Source organism: Corvus brachyrhynchos, unplaced genomic scaffold (assembly GCF_000691975.1).
Source record: "Corvus brachyrhynchos isolate BGI_N302 unplaced genomic scaffold, ASM69197v1 scaffold175, whole genome shotgun sequence".
NCBI lineage: Eukaryota > Metazoa > Chordata > Aves > Passeriformes > Corvidae > Corvus > Corvus brachyrhynchos.
This window is the reverse complement of record NW_008238448.1, coordinates 2,494,686-2,515,455: the sequence shown is the minus strand read 5'-3', so window position 1 is coordinate 2,515,455 and position 20,770 is coordinate 2,494,686. Positions and strand designations below refer to the sequence as shown.

Genomic DNA, 20,770 nt, shown 5'->3' with positions numbered 1-20,770 from the left:
GCCCTGACCCCGGCCTGCCGGGCCTGGGGGCGGGGAGCGGGGCCACGCCCCGACACCGCCCCGCAACAGGGGACAGAGCCGAAGTTTATGGAGGATGAAAGATAAGCACGTATGTCGATCTCGTGCAAAAAAACACCAAGAATAAAAAACAACAAAAAAAGTGAGCACTCCCCTCCATTGCCCCCAGGACTTGCTTTGAAATGCTCCTTACGCAAACAGCTATTTTTTCAGCGGTTTAGAAGGGAAGGAAATACAGATGATCCTTCTTCCCCCTTCCCGAACACAAAAAACTGGCAGTTCGAGGTAATACACCGAAAGTCTCTGTTTTCAGACCCAAGGAAGAACCTAGAACCATGTCCCAGCTCTAGGTTCCATAACTGCTTGGCAAATGCAGAACAGCACAGAGACACTTCGAAGAGGGCTACTTACATTTCAGAGGAAAAAGCCGTGCAGCTCTCCTCCTTTGCCCCAAATAAAAAAATAAAAACCCCCAAACACAAAACACACCCAAACACCTCAATCCCCCCGACCCACCCACAAGTGGTTTTGAGGGTAACTTTCCACACCCTACAGTACACACCTTAGTGCACTTTTCCCAGCTGATCAGCAATAAAAAATTTAGGCCCTACGAGAGGTAATTAGATGTTGAAAAACACCACTGTATGGTCTTCCCAATAATTTGCTGCAGCATCAGTGGGTTTAGTAAGTGCTCTTGATATCCCCTTGGTAACAGAGAAGGGTATTCATGCTTTACCCACAATGCTCCTTCTTTAAAGTGATCCCCCAAAATAAAAAATGCACAGAATAAAGTGCTTATCCATTAAATAGGGTGGTGTTAAAAAAATTATTATTTTAAACAGTTGAACATTCAGTAACGATACTGACAAGTTGCTCGTAAAATAGTGGCTGAACTGTATTAAAAACGTTTTATTGCAATTATACAGAAGTTACAGCAATTTCAGAAATACATAAAGCTTCAAATGGTCACAGTCAGTTTTCCTCTAAGCAATTAAGGCAACTGTCTCTTTAATCTAAACAGCAAATAGACATTTCCTCAGCCATGAATTAAACAAAAGAGAAAAACTAAGAACAGATTTAAACTGGCAGAACAGAATCCAGCTTTTATTTTGTCCATATTTGGCAGAAATTCAGTGGTTAATTACAATGTGCACCAATAAAATGCATCTATTAGAAAAAATATATAAAACCAGGTGAAAATTTAGCTGAACTAAAGACATTTTAAATCTGAGTCTCAAAAAAAAATTAAATTCTGTAGTGTGAAAATAAGAAGCTAAACTATTCAGCACAGCTGAAACACATTACTGTTTTTGCCTGTTTTCTTTGTACAAGAGTAATTTAGCCTCACTTCCTTCTCAGTCTAGTCAAGAACTAGATTAAAAAAATGCCTTCCTTCCCTATGTATGCAGTTAAAATATTGGTTTCAGTGGCATATAGCCAATTCTAGGGTGTCCAGAGATTAAATTCCACATAAAATGAGATTAATTAAAAAATTTTATCGAAATTAATGTGATAAAATGCAACTTTTGCTCTAAGATACCAGTACATAAGTGGATGTTTCAAATTAAAATAATAGTTGTTGCAACATTAAAATCAGTTTCTCCAATTTAAATTATAACCAAATAGCCTCTTTTTAAAGCATGAAATTAACAGCAAAATATATCCAAGTACTTTACTAATATTCTGCATACCCCAAAAAACTACATATACAAGTTTTAGCACTACAGTGCTTTCCATGGAAATTATTCCTCCTCAGTCCTAGCATCAGTGTAATAAAATGCACACTCCCTTTAATTCTGCACTTAACAAAAAACTCTATTGTGCCAAACTGAGGAATCAAAGCATTTGGGTACTCCACTTTTAACAGGTCAAAAAACAACTCTATGTAACAAGCAAACAAAAATCCCCACCAGAGAAGAGACTGGCATAAAAATAAGCATAAAAATAGAATAGTTCAAATGAACTAATTTTTCTTTAAAGATAGCCAAGTTACAGAGTTAAGGCCCAAGCAGAAGCATTGGAAGTTTAATGAACACAGTAAACTCTTGAAAGCAACATAATATTCTTCTCTCAAAATTTATCTTAGTCTTTGAATCCTGTCAATGCTTAGGACTGTTGACTAGCTGTTCTCTGCAGCTGCTGACTTAGCACCCATTCTCTTCAAGTACGGGCTGTGGTTTTATATGCTTTATTTGAGCTTGCAGACAACTTTTGGAGTTTTATTTCCACAGGCACTTCATTCATAAAAAAACACTCTTCTTGTCAAAAGCACGTTGAAAATAGCTGAAAGTTCTGAGTTACACTAGTGTACTGAAACATGTTTCTGTAACACAGCAGATACTAAAGCTAAAAAAACCTACTTTTGGTCAAGTGCATGTCACATGCTTGCAAAGGTTTTGTTTTTGCAGGGCATTGAAACATGCAGCCATTTGCCTCAGTATTTCCATAAATATTGCACTTTTTTTGTAAATGAAAAAAATACAGTCCATTTTCTCTGAAGCATCTAGTAATCAAGATAGGAAAGTTATATTTCAATGTGGCTTAGGACTACTATGGATGACTTTGTTCAATCTTTGGCTTTTCCAAGTGTCCTACTCTTAAAGCAGGCACTGAGACAAGTAGGAAGACAATCCAGACTATTGTTACTAGACTATCCACCTTCACTCAAAAACCCCACCCAGCCCTGGTTTTATCCTAGATGGTGGGCTTGTTTCTGCCTTTAATTAAGTTACTCTAAACATGGAATATTCTTCGCACTGACACACAGGTTCCATCAAATAGATCTTAGAGAAGCCCATTTATTTCTTGAAGTACTAGGTGCAAGTGATTGAAGAGAATTTATTCTAGCATATGAAGGACAGCAGTTTAGCGACCAAAGCCTCAGGGTGCAACCACTTCAGAGCAGACAAGTGTGTTGCAGTGTCACCAGTGTACCTGGACATGGCACCCGCTCCACACATTCACGTGTCTGGATGAATTAAGGGCATCATGCTCATTTAAGAGCCAGCTACAGCAGGATTGCCATACCTGTCACAGGCAGATACTTTCACAACTGCAAGCTGGGAAGGAAGGGGCCTTTAACAAGAACTAAAGGCTCGGTATTCTCTGTGGATAGGAAGTCCCAAAAATGCCTCTCTGCAAGATCTGGAAGTGCGCTGTCTTTCATTATCTACAATAAAATCATAACCAAAGACAGGAGGGAAGGCAACAATAGCTTCTGCAACAGAAGGCACAAGATAGTTTTTCATCTTAAGAAAAAGTTGCATGTGAAGCTTTCAAACAAAGCTAGAAAGTTACTTTGCTCTTTCACAATATAAACAGTCTAGTTTAAGGTTCTTTCATGTGTTTTTATCATGTCCTACTATGAACTGCCTTGAGAATTATGTTTTCACTTCTGTTCTTTAGATACAGTTACATGGTCATGTTCATCACAAGTTGTTTGAGTTTTTTTAAAGTGTCAGCATCTACACTGCATAATCAATGTCCTCCTAATACAGCTTTGTCCATTTCACATCCTTTCCTCATTCTACAAGCCTTCAACAGTGATGAAGCCAGAGAATGATTTTCTTTAAACTAGCCTGTCCCTTAATCCCACCTAGCACAATTCTTACATTTTAGACTGAGTTTCAGAAGATAAGCTATCCTAAAGTGTATGAAAACTTAGAATTGGACATGTAATTTAGAATACTATACACTCCTAATGTTTTCCTGCATTAAAATACTGGTTTTTGCAGTTTTTATATAAAACAGAAATAGAAAAGGGTTGTATTTATATAAAAAGCATTTGGAACAGGCTTAAAATGTAGAGAAATTTAGCTTTATTGAAAAGGTGTCAAAACAGCTTTCCTTAGTGTTCATGTGTAATAAGAGAATACCAGCTCTTAACAGTATCTGAGATTATTAGCACCATAAATGGATAGAAGGTTTTTGATTTTTAAAGATCTGGGTGGTCATGTAAATAGTCCAACTGTATTCATTAGTACACAGGCTGACCATAAAAAAATTCAACTTGTATGTGCCAAGTAAACTACGAAGGACAATTTCTTTAACATGTTTTTACCAAATTCACAGTCAACATTGAAGTGATCATGACAGACAGCACCTTTGAAGAGAAAAGCTACAAGATGCTCCCATTATTGCTTTTTTTAAAGTACAGCTAGTGCAATAGCTGGTTTTGGTTTGGGTTTAACACAGTGAACAGATTGCAACACAAATCACAGCCTAGCTCTAGTATCTCTTGCACGTATACAGCACACCAAAACACTCAGTTACCTAACAAAGTATCAGCTATAAAGTGTCATCCTGGAAGTTTTACAACATGAAAGCCAACTCTTGCTAATTGTGAACAATTCATATGAAATTTGCAGTTTGCAAAGATCAGCAGAAACTACAGCACCGAAGGTCTCTCAATTTGTTATTGTTATCTGCTGCACAGTGTTTGCAGAACTGGATCCTAAAGCTACAGAACAATGCCATCTTACCAGCTTCTCATCATGCATGCATTACAGCGTTCTTATATTACCATGTAGGGTTCCTCAGCAGCCAACACCCTTTCTTGCCTAGTTCTTCCCCAGTTGAATATACAACTCCAACTGACATACAGAGCTATGGATACACAGGATCCAACCTAGGAGAAGTCATGCAAGAAAAGCTGTCAGCTGATAAGGATGAAACCATGTTGCAGCCAAAGTGAGGTCTTGTGCTGTTTTTGGGGAAGTCTTGAGAGTTCTCAAAGTCCTATGGAAAGCACAAGAATCACAGCCATCAAACTATTATTTCTGCTTTTACTTTCACGTTCCTTGGTACAAACTCTAACCTAAAAACCTAGCAGAACCTTTTTCACATCTCACACATGTTCTCCTGAATCACAAAAATAAACACAAACGAAAATGTGCTAAACATTTAAGGAGCAAGAATTGATTCCTGAGGGGAAAAAAATGTATGTCCTAGCATGTTAGGTTCTGAAACTAGGAGCAAGAATTGATTCCTGAGGGGAAAAAAAATGTATGTCCTAGCATGTTAGGTTCTGAAACTAGAAATTATTTTCAAGTACAAATTGTGCAAAGATGTGTCTGACAAGAATGCCTTTCGGCTTTAGGGTTAATTATGAGGCCTTTTCAAATGTTAATCCTACTCTTCCCGTACTGAGCCATTTAGAAAGACAATTAGCAGGCGTAGTTAGACAGGAGTCCAAAGCAGCACAGGCTTCAGCATAAGCAGCATTTTGAATAGCAACAAACTGTAAAAAAAGTGGAATGCCAACCCAGTTTTACAGAAGTAACAAAGCACTGCTAAGTTCCTCAAAATGTAAGAGGGGTTGGAGTTAAACAGTATTGCTTAAGGCTTACACACAAAGACTTCAATGGTAGAGGTAAAAGTAAGCAGAGATAAATCTCCTCTTGATATTCTCAGCGCTCCAGCCATCTTCAATGAAAAAAATAACAATTTAGAAAGCAAACAGGCCCACTCATCTTAAATGTGACTCTCACTCGAAGTAACACCCAATTGTATGTTCTGTTGAATTAGAAGGCACCTCTCTGACGACTGATTTTACAGAGATCTGCCTTTTCAGCCCCGTTTATAATTTTGGTTTGTAAGTGACCTTCACGTTTTAGGTACTGCCACCTTTAGTACTGCGCTGTCAGTCTGAAAGAAGCTCAAAAGGACAGGTAAAGATGGCTTACAGCTGTCTGTACTGTATAAGTACAATGCGGTTTGCCTTCCTAGAGAAGCCACTGTGTACTGAATCCAGTATTGCTTATGCCACAGAGACCCCTCTCCACACACATGTGCCTGCATCATGCCTGGACCCCAACTGTTTGAGATGCTTTTATTTCAGACTCATTTCTGACCACCTTTTCTCTTAATTAAAAAGCAACCACCCCCCCCTCCCCCCAGTCATCTTCAAACATATTTCAGCAAAGATACTTTGTGAAAATTGATCTCAATTGGCACAAAGGAGATTTTTCTTCAGTAATTCTTTGCAGTGTCACAAATGCTAACCTCCTAAAGACCATATTATGCTGAGAGAAAATGCAAGAGCTGACATTAATATTATTTAGGCACAGCTTGAAAGAAGAGTATTTCTCCTAGAAGAAACCCATGCACAGACACCTTAGGTACTGTATCCAAGGGATCTGCATTTTTCCCATTGACATTTACCAGAACTAAAACCAGTTATGTTTAACCATACAGACAGCAAGTAAAGGACAAAAACATTCACTCTTCATCTAGCAGAAGGACTGGGTCAACAACTACATAATCATTTGAAAAAGTGCAAACATTAACTATAATAGCATAATACAGCATCTTCTTTCAACTATAATACAGATAAGACTGCATGTAGGATGCAGCCAATATAATTCAAAAAGCCACACACTGCTCCTCCCAGTAAGAAGTGGTCTGCCCTCTCCTTCCACCTAGTTGGCATCTTAAAGGTTTGTACACAGCCAAGAGCCACAGAAAACAAACTGCTACCTATTGGCTAAACTCCAAGTCCTTTGCAATTAAAACATTTTCACTGAAAACAAGTCAAACCTCTCTGAGTTTTTAATCCCTGATTTACAGTAGAAGAGAAGGAATCCTCAACACCAGTATTTCAGACACACAGACTGCACAGTATTGTTACTTCATATTTAAACATCATTCAGGCATTGAGTGTTTTGCTAGGAAAGATGAGTTCAGAACTGAAATATGCAATACATAAGCTACCTGTATCTAGCCTGACATTCTTACATGCTACTTTCTAGGTTAATAAGATTTAAACATATGGTTAAATCCATGGAAACTTAAGCCAGTTAGAAAAAAAGCTTCAGTATGTTTTAAGCATTGCAGCACTTTGTTACTGTTTTAGAAACTATTAGTGACAGCTTGAAGTAACAACTTACAAAAAACTGCTAATAATATTTAAGTACTTTAATCCCCAAGCACCTCTCACTGAGCTGGGTTTTGTTTTTATATTGTAAGTTATGGATGAGAACCAGCACAGATACACAGCTATACTGTTGAATGACGTGCTTAATACTGCTGCTTCCTTGTAAGTCTGGGGTTTTCTCTGCAGAACTGTTACATAAACAACTCAATTCTACATTTCTTAGAAGTTAGGTGTAGCTTTAGCTCAATTTTATGTAAAATCATCTATTTCAGTGTTTTCATCTTCCTTCCTTTTCCTTATAAATACTAGAACAAGAGCCTTTGTCTCCATTCTGTTTCACAGCACTTCTCTTTGGATTCTAAGAAGCATCATAAAGTAGCACATGCAGGCTTACTTATAAGCAAAGTTACTTCACTAGCATGGTAGGATATTTTTCTCATGAGCACTTAAGCAGCAAAATTCATTTGAATGATGCCTAACAGGAATATTTACTTTTAAGATCCCTCTTCTCAGTAACTGAGTTTAAGACATTGATTTTACAATGCCTGGAATAGAACACTTCAATACAGAAGTGTTCAATCTTATAGTATCACTCTAATTTTGTGTGCCCATATAAGAGTTCTAGGTAAATCCAAAACATGTATATTGTAAAAGTATCACGATGAGAATGGAGGTTTATAACTATCAGATCTGCCAGTAAGGAAAAATGGTTCCAGTTCATCTGACAGCTTGGACCCATTTTCAAAATTACCCCAGGAATCTTTAAGATTCAAGGTTTATGAGTTTAAAAAAAGAAAACAACCCCAAAACAAAACAAAAAAAACCCTCCAAAACCCCACTAACAAACAAAAAAATCCAACACAGAGCAATGGGAAAGTTCATTTAAAGTTAATGGAAAGACTTCACCTTGCACTGAAGTTAATGGATCTGTTTCTAGAACAGTAAATCATACTTCACATCTACTGCAACAAGAAAAAGAATTTGGGTTAATACCAAACAATTTAGGATAAACTGTCTAGCCAGAGGCTACTGATAGGAGAAAGCCAGAGATTGAACAGATTCCAATTTAAGAGCCTGGTAAATGGATTTGCAATAATCCAATTAAGAGAATGGTCTCTCATCTCTGTAAAAGACTTTCCAGTTCTGTCTCTGTTGCTGAGCTTTATTTCTCTATTACATGAAGGTAATGTGTTTTAACATAAGTATTTTTTTTTTTTTTAGTTTCCTTCTCTCCCAACTGTTTTTTTGAGGAGGGCAGCAAATACAGTAGTAGAGTTCATAGCAATGTTCAGCACAGTTATTTTTGCTACTACCCCACCTGTGGCGATCTTTCCAAGAAGAAAGCAATGAAAGATGACTAACATTTAGTACCATTTACATCCACATGAGAGTGCTAAGCACTTACCAAAAAAAGTGTCCATTTACTGTGCTTTCAAGTAGACATTCATCATTTCTGTCATTAGAAGTAGGCATCTGTAGCATGACCACTTAGCAGCACCCTTCTTTAAATGCTCAAATTAACATTTTTAAATCCAGATTTAAATGTACATTAGCCATTTTAAGAAAGCCCATCACCATTTAAGTCATACTGATAGGTCAGGTGTACAAGTGTAGTGCTTTTTTTAAGTGTCTGTAAAGTTCAACATGTACATGCTCTTCAGTAGAGAGGAGCACATTATAGTCACAGTAAAGGGGCAGCTCATGTGACATCTGTAAGAAATATTACTGTAACTAGGAAGAAATAATTAGTGACATACTGCAAAAAATTGGGCATATACAGACCAAATAATATACTGATCTCTTGACTGTAAGCCTAAGCAAAAGTCCAAGTTTCTCCTTTTTACCTACTGCAATCTTTTGCCTCTTAGGATGAAACGATAAGCTTCATGGTATTTGTATACAATGATCACCAAGATCTTTAAATTAGTAAGTTTTATGTAGCAGTTTTGGTTTGTATTGGATAAACTACTAGAACAGTAAGAACTAGAATATACCATTACTTACCCATTTTATCACCTTACATATAGGTCTAAAGAGTCTTCAAATACAGCTATACCATCCAAGTTTGTAAAAGCAATTAAAAGCTATTGAGAGCATAGAGAATTGGGGCTTTCTGCTAATTAAACACACACACCCCTTTGAGAGCTTTCATACAATGGATAAATATTAAGCAGTTAAGGGAGGACTGAGCCAGAAGAGGAATCAAGTATTTTGAGCTAGAGCTGCTACTTAAACTTTCCTTTTGTATTACAATGGGAATCTCTATCAAATTCAGCAGCAGAATGAAAGCTCACACAGCCCAACAAAAGCAGAGACTTTACTTAGTTCTATTTCATCACTTCCACATTTTTTTCTTTCAGAAACAGGAATAAATGTAAAAAACCCCAAACACCTCATCCTGAATGAGGAAAGCCTGCTTTGCAGATCTATTATAGAAATCCCACTGAGACATGGTGGTGGTTATGCAGATAATTAGATATCTAGGCTATCAAAATGTTTGTTTTTCAGCCACCAGATGAAAACCACTGCTTAAGCTCCTTAGGTAATGCTTTTCATCATGCGATTTTCAAGGCACGGTGACCACTAATGAAATTCATTCGTAACTCCTAAAAGATAGTATTACTACAAGTGGCTTAACATGGCCATATTTAAGGTATCTCAAAGCTTAGGTTTTAGCTTAAAAAATTATGATCTATGAAGTAGTACTGATATAACAAGTATCTTGCGAGATTTACTGACTGGTGTTGAACAGATTAATTTATATGATTAAGGATTCAAAAATGTTTTGATACTGGCTTTTTAGCTGTTCAAGGTCTGCTAGAAGCAAGCAAATGAAAGCACAGATATGCCCATAAACACACAACTTCAGGGGCACATTATCAGAGTCTACTAAGCTTATTTTAAGTAACAAAACCAAACATTAGCAGAATTTCTTTCTTAGCTAAGTTTTTCCAAGGATGTACTGAAAGGAACATTTTTTTATTGTATTATTTTGATAATGCACAAAAATACTTGAAACTCACATCAAAAATATTCTCATGTACAACTCAGAGCAATGATCCCCTTAACTGAAGAAAGATTATATTTGAGTACTCTGTATTTAATTTTAAAAAACAAGTTGTCATTATTTAAATTGCGTTCACACTTGTCACTCAGTTCAAGACATTCTTAAAATACGCAGCATTTCCTTTATATTAGTATCACCTCAACACTTAATGCAGTTTTATCTTTTCATTAGGTTTTACTGATCATCTGGAAATAATATTAACTGCAGAAATTAATACAGAATATAAATAGCTAAACATGGTGTGCTAATTTTCTACTTTGCTTTCACAACAATACAAAAAACAAACCAACAAGAAACAGGTAGCTGTTAATCTATGGTTTTGTTACATGTTTACCCCATGGTAATATCCCACATTCTCAGCCAACTTGTTTAAATAGCCATTTTAGCTGGACTGAAGCCCTGGGTAAAAAAGGGAATCTACATGTGAGTTCTACCACAGTGTCATTTAATATGAAATTATTTTAGGTTGCAATTGAAGAAATGCTGCTGTTGTAGGTATTTCAACCTTAGCGTTTTTGTTTGGTTGTCTTTTTCAAAGTAAGTCACAGAAACATGTGTCCAGAGGTAAAAGAAAAAAAAAAGAAATTCAATGAAGAACTATGGCTCCCAAGCAAGCCTGCTACATAGCTTCAGCAAAAGATTGCTACTACAATTAAAATGTTTATTTTAAATGTAGCCTCATTTTGGACCTGGCCTTGCATTCCTCAAGCAGGTGAGAGCTGTAGAACTTTTGCCTGCATCAAGAACTTTATGATCACTCTTCCCAGTAAATAATTTTGTTTAAGGTGTGTGCTTTTGTGTATATATGCATCTATATACACTGACAGGCACTATATAGCTATATACACAAGGCCAGCTGCAATTCAAGATTGACATTGAAACTGTGTCCCTTATTAAAAATAAAATTCTAGGCTCCTTGAGCTCTGATGTTAGCAGCTATTTCTAATTTGCAAATTCATCAAGTAGCACAACTGTTTAAATATAAAATTACTAATAAAAATGTAAAAATTGGTATGTAGTAGAATACATGGGAGTTAATGGTGGTAAGTAGTATTTTAGAGTCGTAAGATATCCAAGCCCACAGTGTATAAAAAAGTCAGACTCGCTTCCAGCTGTACCAGTCACACAAAGGCCTTACCTTCATTAGCAAGAATAATGCAACAAACCACTTCCCACAATTGTGTTATTTTTTTTATACACCTCAATACACCAGTATCGTGCTTTTACATTTTAGGATGTTTTTGCCCTTATGCACTCCAGAGCTCTGAAGACGAGACTTTTGGGTGCTTCTGTGGATGAGTGAGAGTTAGTAATGGAAATGTTACTGTGGTCTTTGGCACCTCTATCTCATTAATAAAGCAAAGTCCTGCTCCATTTTTTCTTTAATAAAAAAATCCCATCAGTGGTGCATTTCATTAGCACTGAAGAGTAGAATAGGTCTGTACAGCCTCATGAGAGGAAAACATCTGAAATAGCAATATATGAATCTACAATTGTCTTTCCAATCAATTGCACAGAAGCTTGGTCCACTTCTTCAGTTACAGTCCTCTTAAGAACTTTGGTTACAGCATTGATGTTTTGGTAAAAAAAAAAAAAAAAAAAAAAAATCAAAACCGAAAAAACCAGAGCAGATGCTTTCCTTCTTTTCTTCAGGTAGATTTTTCATTGTCCTCTCCTGTCTTCTGAACCCGTGAATACTTTTTACATGAAGATTTGAAGCAGCTGGGAGGCCAAGATATTGGCCAGGAAAAACTGCAAGGAACAGAGCCTTGAACATTCTTCTCAAAGAAATAAAATATTGGATACCACCATGCTCGAGAGAGAAAATTCGTCTGCGAAGATACCTTTAAAGTCTGTATTGGAACAAGCATGTAAAGAGGAAAAGGCAACTGTCAGTTTAAAGGCTTATAATCAATTACATTTGAATCAAGAAAACAGAAAAAATGCAATGCATTTGCATGCATTTCTGCAAAGACTGAGTATTTAGCCTAGAAAACACAGAATTTTCCATTGGAATAGTCCAAATGCATACTACAAACTCAGCATCTTTAACACAAAGGGCTGCTTTGTTGCTGTACAAAATTTGGGGCAACAAAGCACTCAAGTCTTTTTCAATATGAGTGCTTTCAGGCATGTTGTCTTTCCATTGATGACTAATAGTTGAGAATTAGATTAAATGGGCCTGAGAGCTATGCTGCTACTTCAATGTGTTGTTGAAACAACTGCAGCAGATACCTTCTGAACAGCATACCTTTAATGACATTTACAGAATAATTGTCACTAGAATTTTAGTATTGTCCAGGTAATTTCAGTTGGCCAGAAATTTTATTACTCAAGTACTGTTTATTCATAAGCTGAGACAAAGAAGGGCTATTCTATACATAAACTACAGCATTAAAACCTCAAAGTTCAAAAAATATTAAGACAAATTAATATTATTTACAAATAACAATGAAGTGAAACTCCTTGCCCATTCTGTTTAAACTTCAATATGGAACCTCTATTTTTATGCTGAAATTAAGAACTAAGTTTAAGCTTTAACAAATGCAGGCTATACATTGATTCTGAAGGTATTTGCCACTCACCTTTTCATTAGCCATTGAGTGGTACCACCAGAAGAGCCGCGTGGTGATATAGTAGGCAATGATGACATCTACGGTATAGTGTTCATGAGCAACCAGGATACAAATGATGCCAGCAGCACTCATTAGCCAGCAAATTAAGTGATACCACCAAAAATGACGTGGTGAATCTGTGAAACAGGGAGGTGATGGGGAAAAAACACAGCAAAAAGCCATCTATATTATTATAGCAATCCACAAAAGGAAGGAGAAAAAAATTAATTTAAGGTTACTAAATTTGAAAGCATAATTCATATCATGCTGGTATAAACCCCCTGCTTTGACACAGAAAACAAGACTAATAAATGACGCAACCTTACTGAAGTGTTCTTACTTTTTAAACTGAACGCAAGATGAGTTAGTAAGAAAACACAGCCACCCATTTTCTAGTCAAATTAAGTTCTCCAGTTAAATAGTTGCTAGGATTTGGGGTGCAGAGGAAGAGACAGAATTGAGGCAAAACATACACCCAAGTTAAATAACCAAAGTGTATTTAATCTTTTCTTTTTACAGCCTATACTCGATTGAATTCAAGTGTCTAGAATTGATACAACCTGAGCAGAGATGACAGATTCAACCGAAAAAGACACTCATTTTAATTCTTAAGCTTTAATTAATTTGCATGAAGCCTCAGATCTGTGAAACAAAATACACTGTACAGAAAAGAACAGTATGTGAATTTATATCCTTTAATGAAAGATTTAACAAATGGGAGTGAAGCTATTCAAAATGCATTTAAGCCACTTCAGTGGAAAAGTTCTCCTGTATTTCTTTCCCACTGAAAAATGCCTTGAGTGTCACAATGACCATTCATAACTTCTGACAGGCTAACTGGCTTCATTTCACTCACAGTGGGAGGTTTTGGCACCTCTTGCCTTGTCGGGCAATGGCCAGCCTTTACTTCCACACAATACCAGCAGAAAAGTTACTGATCTCAACAAGCCTGCCCAGTAGGCTCTCAGAGGCCTGTGCAAAATAATAACTGTAGGACCACTTTTTGGTGAAAGTGTCAAAACAATAAATTATCTTAACTCTCCCCAAAACACTGCAGATAAAAAAAATCAGTAGGTGGAGATCTTTTTTTTAAAATAAGAAGCCAAGTAATCTCAAGAAGCTGATGAAAACAGCACTGAGCAAGACAGACATACCAAGGCTAAAAATACTAAAAATATGCATAACTGTTCTGGTGAAAAAGGTGGAGTGCAGAGGAGTAAGTGAAAAAATGGCAGAGTATGAAAGGAAGAACAGAGCAAAAACTCCCCTAAGCCAGACATAAAAATCCCAGAATGCATCTTATACCAAAGACAGTTATCAAAAGAGCAAAAAAGCAGCCTCTAATTCAGAGCAATTATAGGGCTTATGTCTTGGTTCAGATAACATTTTGATAATTATATGGGAGGCAAAAAACAAAGCTATGCATTTCTCACTTATGGAGCACTGAAATGTTCACAACTTCACTGAAATACATGCCTAACAACTGGGCAGCAGTCAAAGGGCTTATTACAAAAAATTGTATGATGCAATTTTCCCAATCCCTTGTAGTATAAAATACAGGAGTAAAACTAGCCCAGAGAATACTGCGTTGTCTTCATCTTTCCTGGTACAATTGAGTAGTATGTGAATAGCATTAAAATGCAATGTAACAGACAAAACAAGGCAAACAATAACTATTATTAGGCTATTTTCCTGATATTGCTCTGGTAATTTTGATGAGTTACAAATGCCATTCCCCCAGTAGCATTCAATTCACAGGAAAGACCTAGGTCTAAGAATCATCAGACTATAATCAGCATCTTAAATCCCTGTTCAAAGAACATCTCAAATCTACAGATTTGGAGTCTATCATATTCAAGAGGCCCTTTCATATTATGTTTTTTGTTTAAGGCAGAACGCAGCACTGCAGCACCTTGTTCCCTCAGCATTTTAATAAAAGGAAGGCATCCAACTAATGCTGGTTAGTCTTATTTTTGTTTCAGTGCGAATTACACATTCCCATCAGCCAAACTAGCATTTGCATAGTTTGGGACACAACAGTAGGAGGGAAGATTCCAACTCCAAACATGTGAACTGAAAAGGGAACTCCCCACTACATATTCATGAGCAGCCAAGCTCCCAGGATAGAAGCACTGCTTACCATGTATTAGATTTAGAAGTCAGTCCTCAGTTCTCTAACACTTTAAGAGATACTCTGGGTGCAGCACAGAAGATTTTTTCCTCCCATACCCCAGAGCAATGTAAAGCAAAGGGGGAAACCATAACTGCATCTTCTGCATGCTTGCCAAATTCTTATCAACTACAAGAAGCATTAAGTAGAAGACTCAAGCACAAGACATCCAAAGAGAATGAATTAACTATTCATTGCTTGCAGTAACTAATGTACAGCACACCTGAGAAAAGTAACTTTGCTTTTGGATGCAGTGTAACTGTGCAATGATACTGTGTTCAAGCCACAAAATTCCCTACAGTCCCCTGCAGCTAACCTGCACAGAGCTAGTGTGCATAATTAACTACAGTATGTTTTATCCAAAATTTGAATAACCTGTCAACAAACGATGAAAAGCTATTTTGTTTAATCAACCAATAAACACTTACATAGAGATGACATGTTTAGCCACATTAAGCCCTTAATTAAAGCCCACAGCACTTTTAGTCAGCCTTACCCACAATCCCTGAGAAGGTGATGGAACAGCTCACCCTTGAGGCCACCACTTAGCATGTGGAAGACAAGGTGATCAGGAGTAATTAGCATAGAGTCACCATAGGGAAATCATGCTTAACCAGCCTGATTGCCTTCAAAATCTGGACAACTGGCTGGATAAATAACAGGAGAGAACTGCATGTTGTCTATGTGAACTTCAGAAAGGCTTTGACACTGTCTCCCATGATGTCCTCACAAGCAAAGCTGGAAAACTAGTGAGGTGGACTGAGAACTGGCTGAATGGCAGGGCTTGGAGGGTTTTTAATCAGTGGCACAGAGTGTAGTTCAACCCAAAGGTTCATACTGCACCCAGTATTAACTTACTCATCAACAACTTAGTTGAAGGGATAGAGCGCACCCTCAGCAAGTCTGCTGAGGATACAAAGCTCAGAGGAGTGGTGCTGTGCTGCCCTTCAGAAGATCTCAGACACTGAAGAGATGGGCAGAGCAGAACTTTTTGAAACTCAGCAAGGGCAAGTTCAGGGTCCTGCACCTAGAAAGGAAGAACCTGGTGCACCAGTACAGTGTGGGAGCCAACCTGCTGGAAAGCAGCTCTGCTGAGAGGGTCCTGGGGGTCCTGGTGGCCAAGCTGTCCATGAGCAGTGCCCTCATGGCCAAGAAGGGCAGAGCATCCTGGGGTGTATTAGTAAGATCATTGCCAGCAGGTTGAAGGAGGTGGTCCTGATCCTCTGCTCAGCCCTGGTGAGGCCACATCTGGAGTTCCAGGCTCCCTAGTACAAGACAGATGTGGAACAAGTCCATTGGAGGGCTAAGAGGATGATTAGGAAACTGGAGCACCTCTCTTATGAGGAATGACTGAAGAAAATAGGCCTGTTTAGCCTGCAGAAGCATGAGAGGGGACCTCATCAGTATCTCTAAGTATCTGAAGGAAGTGTGCCAAGATGACAGAACCAGGCTCTTCTCAGTGATGCCAAGCAATAGGACAAGAAGCATCAGGCAGGAAACAATGCACAGGAAGTTCTACCTAACTGTGGGGAAGAACCTGTTTACTGTGCAGGTGACCAGGCACTGGAACAGACTGCCCAGAGAGGCTGTGAAGTCTCCCCCACTGGAAACACTCAAGAACTGTCTGGACAAAATCCTGTGCAATGTGCTCTAGGGAACTCTGCTTGAGCAGAAAGGTTGGGCTAGATAACCTACAGTGGCCCCTTCAAACCTTAAGCATTTTATGATTTTACTACAGCCATGGTTCCATTTCCACTCAATTTGTGTTTCAAACCCATATAAATACAGTCTGTGTACAAGTTGATAAATAACTTTTGGAGGGCAGTAGTTTTACATGTACTTTTGTCATTTGTTTTCCCAGTACAACAAATATGAACAAGGAAGTGCATTGAAATAGAACCACTTACACTCTTTGATGAACAGATAGACCAGCGTTAGTACTACAGTGTGTCCACTAAACAGGAAGTCTCCACACAGGATGTGTGATCCAGTTATGGATAGACCACCACCAGAAATCAGTCGCAGGATTCTCTGGACCTTTGCCTGAGAGTCTCCATTCAACTAGAACACCAGAAAGAAATATAAATTTTAAGATACACCATAAGTGACTCAAGTACACTTCATGCCCAAACACATGTAGAGTCAGGAAGACAGGGATAAAAGGACAAATTATTTTCATTTTCACTGGCCTTCTTCCACATATTCTTAAACAAATAAACATGCATTTCAAAATTGACAGGCGATAAAGATCAGTTTGGTAACACTAGCATTCTGTCTATGTTTTCCCAGGTTATTCTAAAATATGCATTGTATGAGAATGAGAAGCAGAATATACTGAAAAGTTAAAAATTAAAAATCTGTAAGGTCAGATCTCTCATGACAGCAGTTGACAGAATGTATGAAACCAATTCAAAACCAGTACAACCTTGGATACCAATTCTGTTACTCTGTTCAGAACTGACCAGTGTTTCTAATGAGTAAAAACTTCAAACTCACTTCATCTGAGATTTAGTTACAAACTCAGGACATACTCGTATTTGGAGGATGTACATTTTTAAAGCATGCATTAGGACCAGCTCTTTATTTCTCACAGATAGCAGGCAAACACTCAGTTTTACCTAGCTGTTAAAAATTAACTCTAGGAAAAAAAACCACAAGAAAAACAGATGACTATGTTTTCCATAATCAGAAAAATATTCATGTGACAAAAGTAATCCAGAAGAATTATCATCAAGTGTCTTCCCACAGTTCAAGTAATTCATCCTGGTTTAATGCTAGCAAAATGAACTTTCAGCAGAGACATTTGCATTTTCGTTTGATTACCTCTTCTCACTCCTCAATACACAGTCTACTACATAGTCATTCCCCAAGCTATTAGAAGAAAACCATAAAATCTTTACAGTAGTGACCATTAAATAAAGCATTTTCAAATAGACACTGATTCATAGGAAGTAATTCATCCACTATATCCCTAAGTTGTCTCAAAGTAGTAGACAACAGCCATGTTGCTGGAATTCAAGACTAGAAATCCTATCAAAGAGGTGACAAATTTATCCTCCCACTAAACTGGCAATACTTTTTTTCAGTACAGCCAACATGATAGTTTGTTCCAAGGAATTTCAAGTCTACGACTTTTTATTAGTAATCGAAAGTGGGAGTAACAACTCTTATGTCACCACTTAACTCCAGTGTCATTAAATGTTTAAAATATTTTTGTAACACTATTAGCACATCCATGTTTCTATACATATCAGTTCATTTACACAGCTGAACTCGTTTAAGTCACATTCCTATACATTTTGCAGGTTGGAAGCAGAGACAGGTAGCTGACTTCAGGTATCGTGATAGCTCTTGACCAAATAGAAACTCAACAAAGCACATGACAGTTTGGGTTTCTAAAGGGATACAGCAACATAAGCTTGTATATCAGCCTATAAATTACAATATTGAACTTGGGTATCCCACCATATAAGAAAAAATACTGATGCAGTATTAAGAGTGATTAGCTTGAGCCTCAGAAGCAAGTTGATTGATTTAGTAGCAGCACTATTTCAACCTAAGATGTTCTGCAAGGGAGCACTCAACTGCATCAACAACTTGAGGCTCTTTCCGTATCACACAAGTTTTGGTTTATCACTACCTATGTTTCTGAAGACATCAACTGAAAGTAATTTGTGTTATTAAGTAATACCTGAAACACTACCTTCAATTTGTTCTAAGGAGCCATCAGGACTGATGCAGAGACTAGGGCAAGATGCAAGAGGCAAAGGCTCTTACCTTAGGCGCACACTGAAAATGCATTCCAGGCACAGGTAAGGTGGTAACGTACATGGTAATACAGCGGTACAGATACAAAGTTCCTATTATAAAAAAGAACCTGCGTCCCACTATTGATCTGAAAGTAAGGAAAGGGGGAAAATGATTGAGTACAAAGTTTACGTGCAGGATATTTAACTTTTATGGAGCTCTAGCTTCACTAGGTAGCTAAATCCTTAGAATGAAAGAGCAGCTCCACCCCAGCTCTTCACCATACACTTCTCTGAATCAATACTAAAAAGTCCTTTGTCAGCTTTTAGTCTTGTTAGCTCCTTATAGTGCAAAGCTACCACCAATTTAACATGGCCTCAATCTAACTTACAGGTGCAGTCAGGCAGTTTTCCTCAACTCAATGACCTTCTCTTTTTAGTACCATACTATAACCACATTCTTGACTTAAATATACATAGCTTAAGCAAATGAAGACACAGGAGAAAACTTCTATTTACCCATAGAGGACAGTGGGTTCTTCCTCAAATTTGGAAGAGATTCTTACATCATCACAATTTCCTCAGTTTAAACACCTCCACATCAGTAAACAAGCTTTGAAAGGCCCAATTTCAGAATAAAGTTGACTAGTACAACATAGGTGTCAGAAATCCAGAATTAAGAAACATTATTCAATAATCAGAAAACCTGTATTTCCATATCTGTCATAGACACTAGAACATTTTGTAAACAAGCCATCCCTTTGTTATTTTCCTGCCAGCCCTATTCTACAACATTGTTATAGATTTTACTGTACAGAATCACAGAATAATGAGGTTGGACGAGACCTCCAAGGTCGAGTCCAAACCATGCCCTAACATGTCAACTAGACCATGGTACCAAGTGCTATGTCTAATCTTTCTTTAAACCTTTTACCACCCTCCCTGGGCAGACCATTCCAGTACTTTATTATTCTTTCCATGAAAAACTTTTTCCTAATATCCAACCTATACCTTCCTTGACGCAGCTTGAGACAGTGTGCTCTTGTTCAGTCAGTTGCTGCCTGGTGGAAGAGACCAACCCCCACCTGTCTACAATCCCCTTTCAGGAAGTTGTAGAGAGTGATAAGGTCACCTCTAAGTCTCCTTTTCTCCAGGCTAAACAACCCTAGTTCCCTCAATCTCTCCTCACAGGGCTTGTGTTCCAAGCCCCTCACCAACCTTGTTGCCCTCCTCTGGACACGCTAAAGCATCTCAACATCCTTCCTAAATGGAGGGGCCCAGAACTGTGCAGTTTCTTGTCTCCAAAGTGAGCAATAAAAATATACAGCAGAGAAAAGAAAATACTGCTAACTTACTTGTATCTAAGAAACAACCACTGGAATATCCATAATCCAAGTAGTATCATTCCATTTATTTCTGATACAGAAAAAGCCCATTTCACACGATCAATGTAATCAAAAAATTTGTCAGGTAAGGGAGGGCTTAGCTCCTTTGGAGGTACTCTCTCATGGACCACAGTGATCATGACAGTTGTTAAAATCAAGTTGAAGAGAGCATAGACAAAGGCAATGCCTGTTTTCCACCATTCCAGAGGAAATTTGTTCCTAGATTCAGCAGGCATAGCAATCTGGATGTAATCAGGATACTTCTTTGCTGTTTTTCGCAAGCCATTAGACAAGCCCTTTGGTTTGCTAGTGCCATTTTTGTTCTCTTCACTGACTGAGAGAGTAGGTCGTGAGTAGCCAGTAGAAGTGTCATTTGGTTGACCCTCCATATGCTCTTCAAGCTTTGCTGTCTCAATGGTATTCATTTCCAAGCTGTATGGCCAAAGTGTGTTTGTTAGTGACCAATTTCTGGGCTCTCTGAACTCTGTTCTTCCTCAAAGTCCAATGTTCTTGTTCCTAGATGACTTCTGTAGAACACTAAAATGCGTCCATTGTGCTTTCAAAGGAATTTTTGAAGACAAATCTTTCTTCTAGAGCTGAATCATCTGCAAAAAAAAACCCCAAAACACTGAGGACCTTCATAACTAGTAATGTGACAGTGAACAAAATCTTATTCTCAGAATAGGCATTTTTTAAGTATTTAAGTTCCATCCAAATCTACTTACAGTCAAAAGGCAAAGTAGAGGTAGATCATTACTGTGAAATAATTCAAACTGACTCCTGCTGAGTAATTTGATATATCTCATATCAGTTTAAGAACTAGTACCAACTTAGGCTTGGTTTTTTTTTAAAGGACAAGATCCACAGACTTTAATGATCATGACATCACTTGCTT

At 37.7% G+C, this 20,770-nt stretch overlaps 2 protein-coding genes across 3 annotated transcripts in view; both read right to left on the bottom strand.

Moving 5' to 3' along the window:
- The window catches only part of LOC103617328 (cytochrome P450 2U1), a 14,208-nt gene extending 13,853 nt beyond the window's left edge, over window positions 1-355 (bottom strand). The window contains exon 1 of the mRNA XM_008635610.2: window positions 311-355. Within this exon, the coding sequence (XP_008633832.2) occupies window positions 311-355 (45 nt within the window). The remainder of the gene's footprint in view (window positions 1-310) is intronic.
- A 540-nt stretch (window positions 356-895) lies between these two features.
- Window positions 896-20,770, bottom strand: part of SGMS2 (sphingomyelin synthase 2) — a 44,766-nt gene continuing 24,891 nt past the window's right edge. For both annotated transcript variants that reach the window (XM_017736828.1, XM_008635609.2), the window contains exons 2-6: window positions 19,846-20,480; window positions 18,522-18,639; window positions 16,652-16,805; window positions 12,545-12,711; window positions 896-11,812 (exon numbers count right to left, since the gene is read on the bottom strand). In XM_017736828.1, coding sequence (XP_017592317.1) covers window positions 11,609-11,812; window positions 12,545-12,711; window positions 16,652-16,805; window positions 18,522-18,639; window positions 19,846-20,300 — 1,098 coding nt within the window. In that variant the 5' untranslated portion in view covers window positions 20,301-20,480 and the 3' untranslated portion in view covers window positions 896-11,608. The remainder of the gene's footprint in view (window positions 11,813-12,544; window positions 12,712-16,651; window positions 16,806-18,521; window positions 18,640-19,845; window positions 20,481-20,770) is intronic.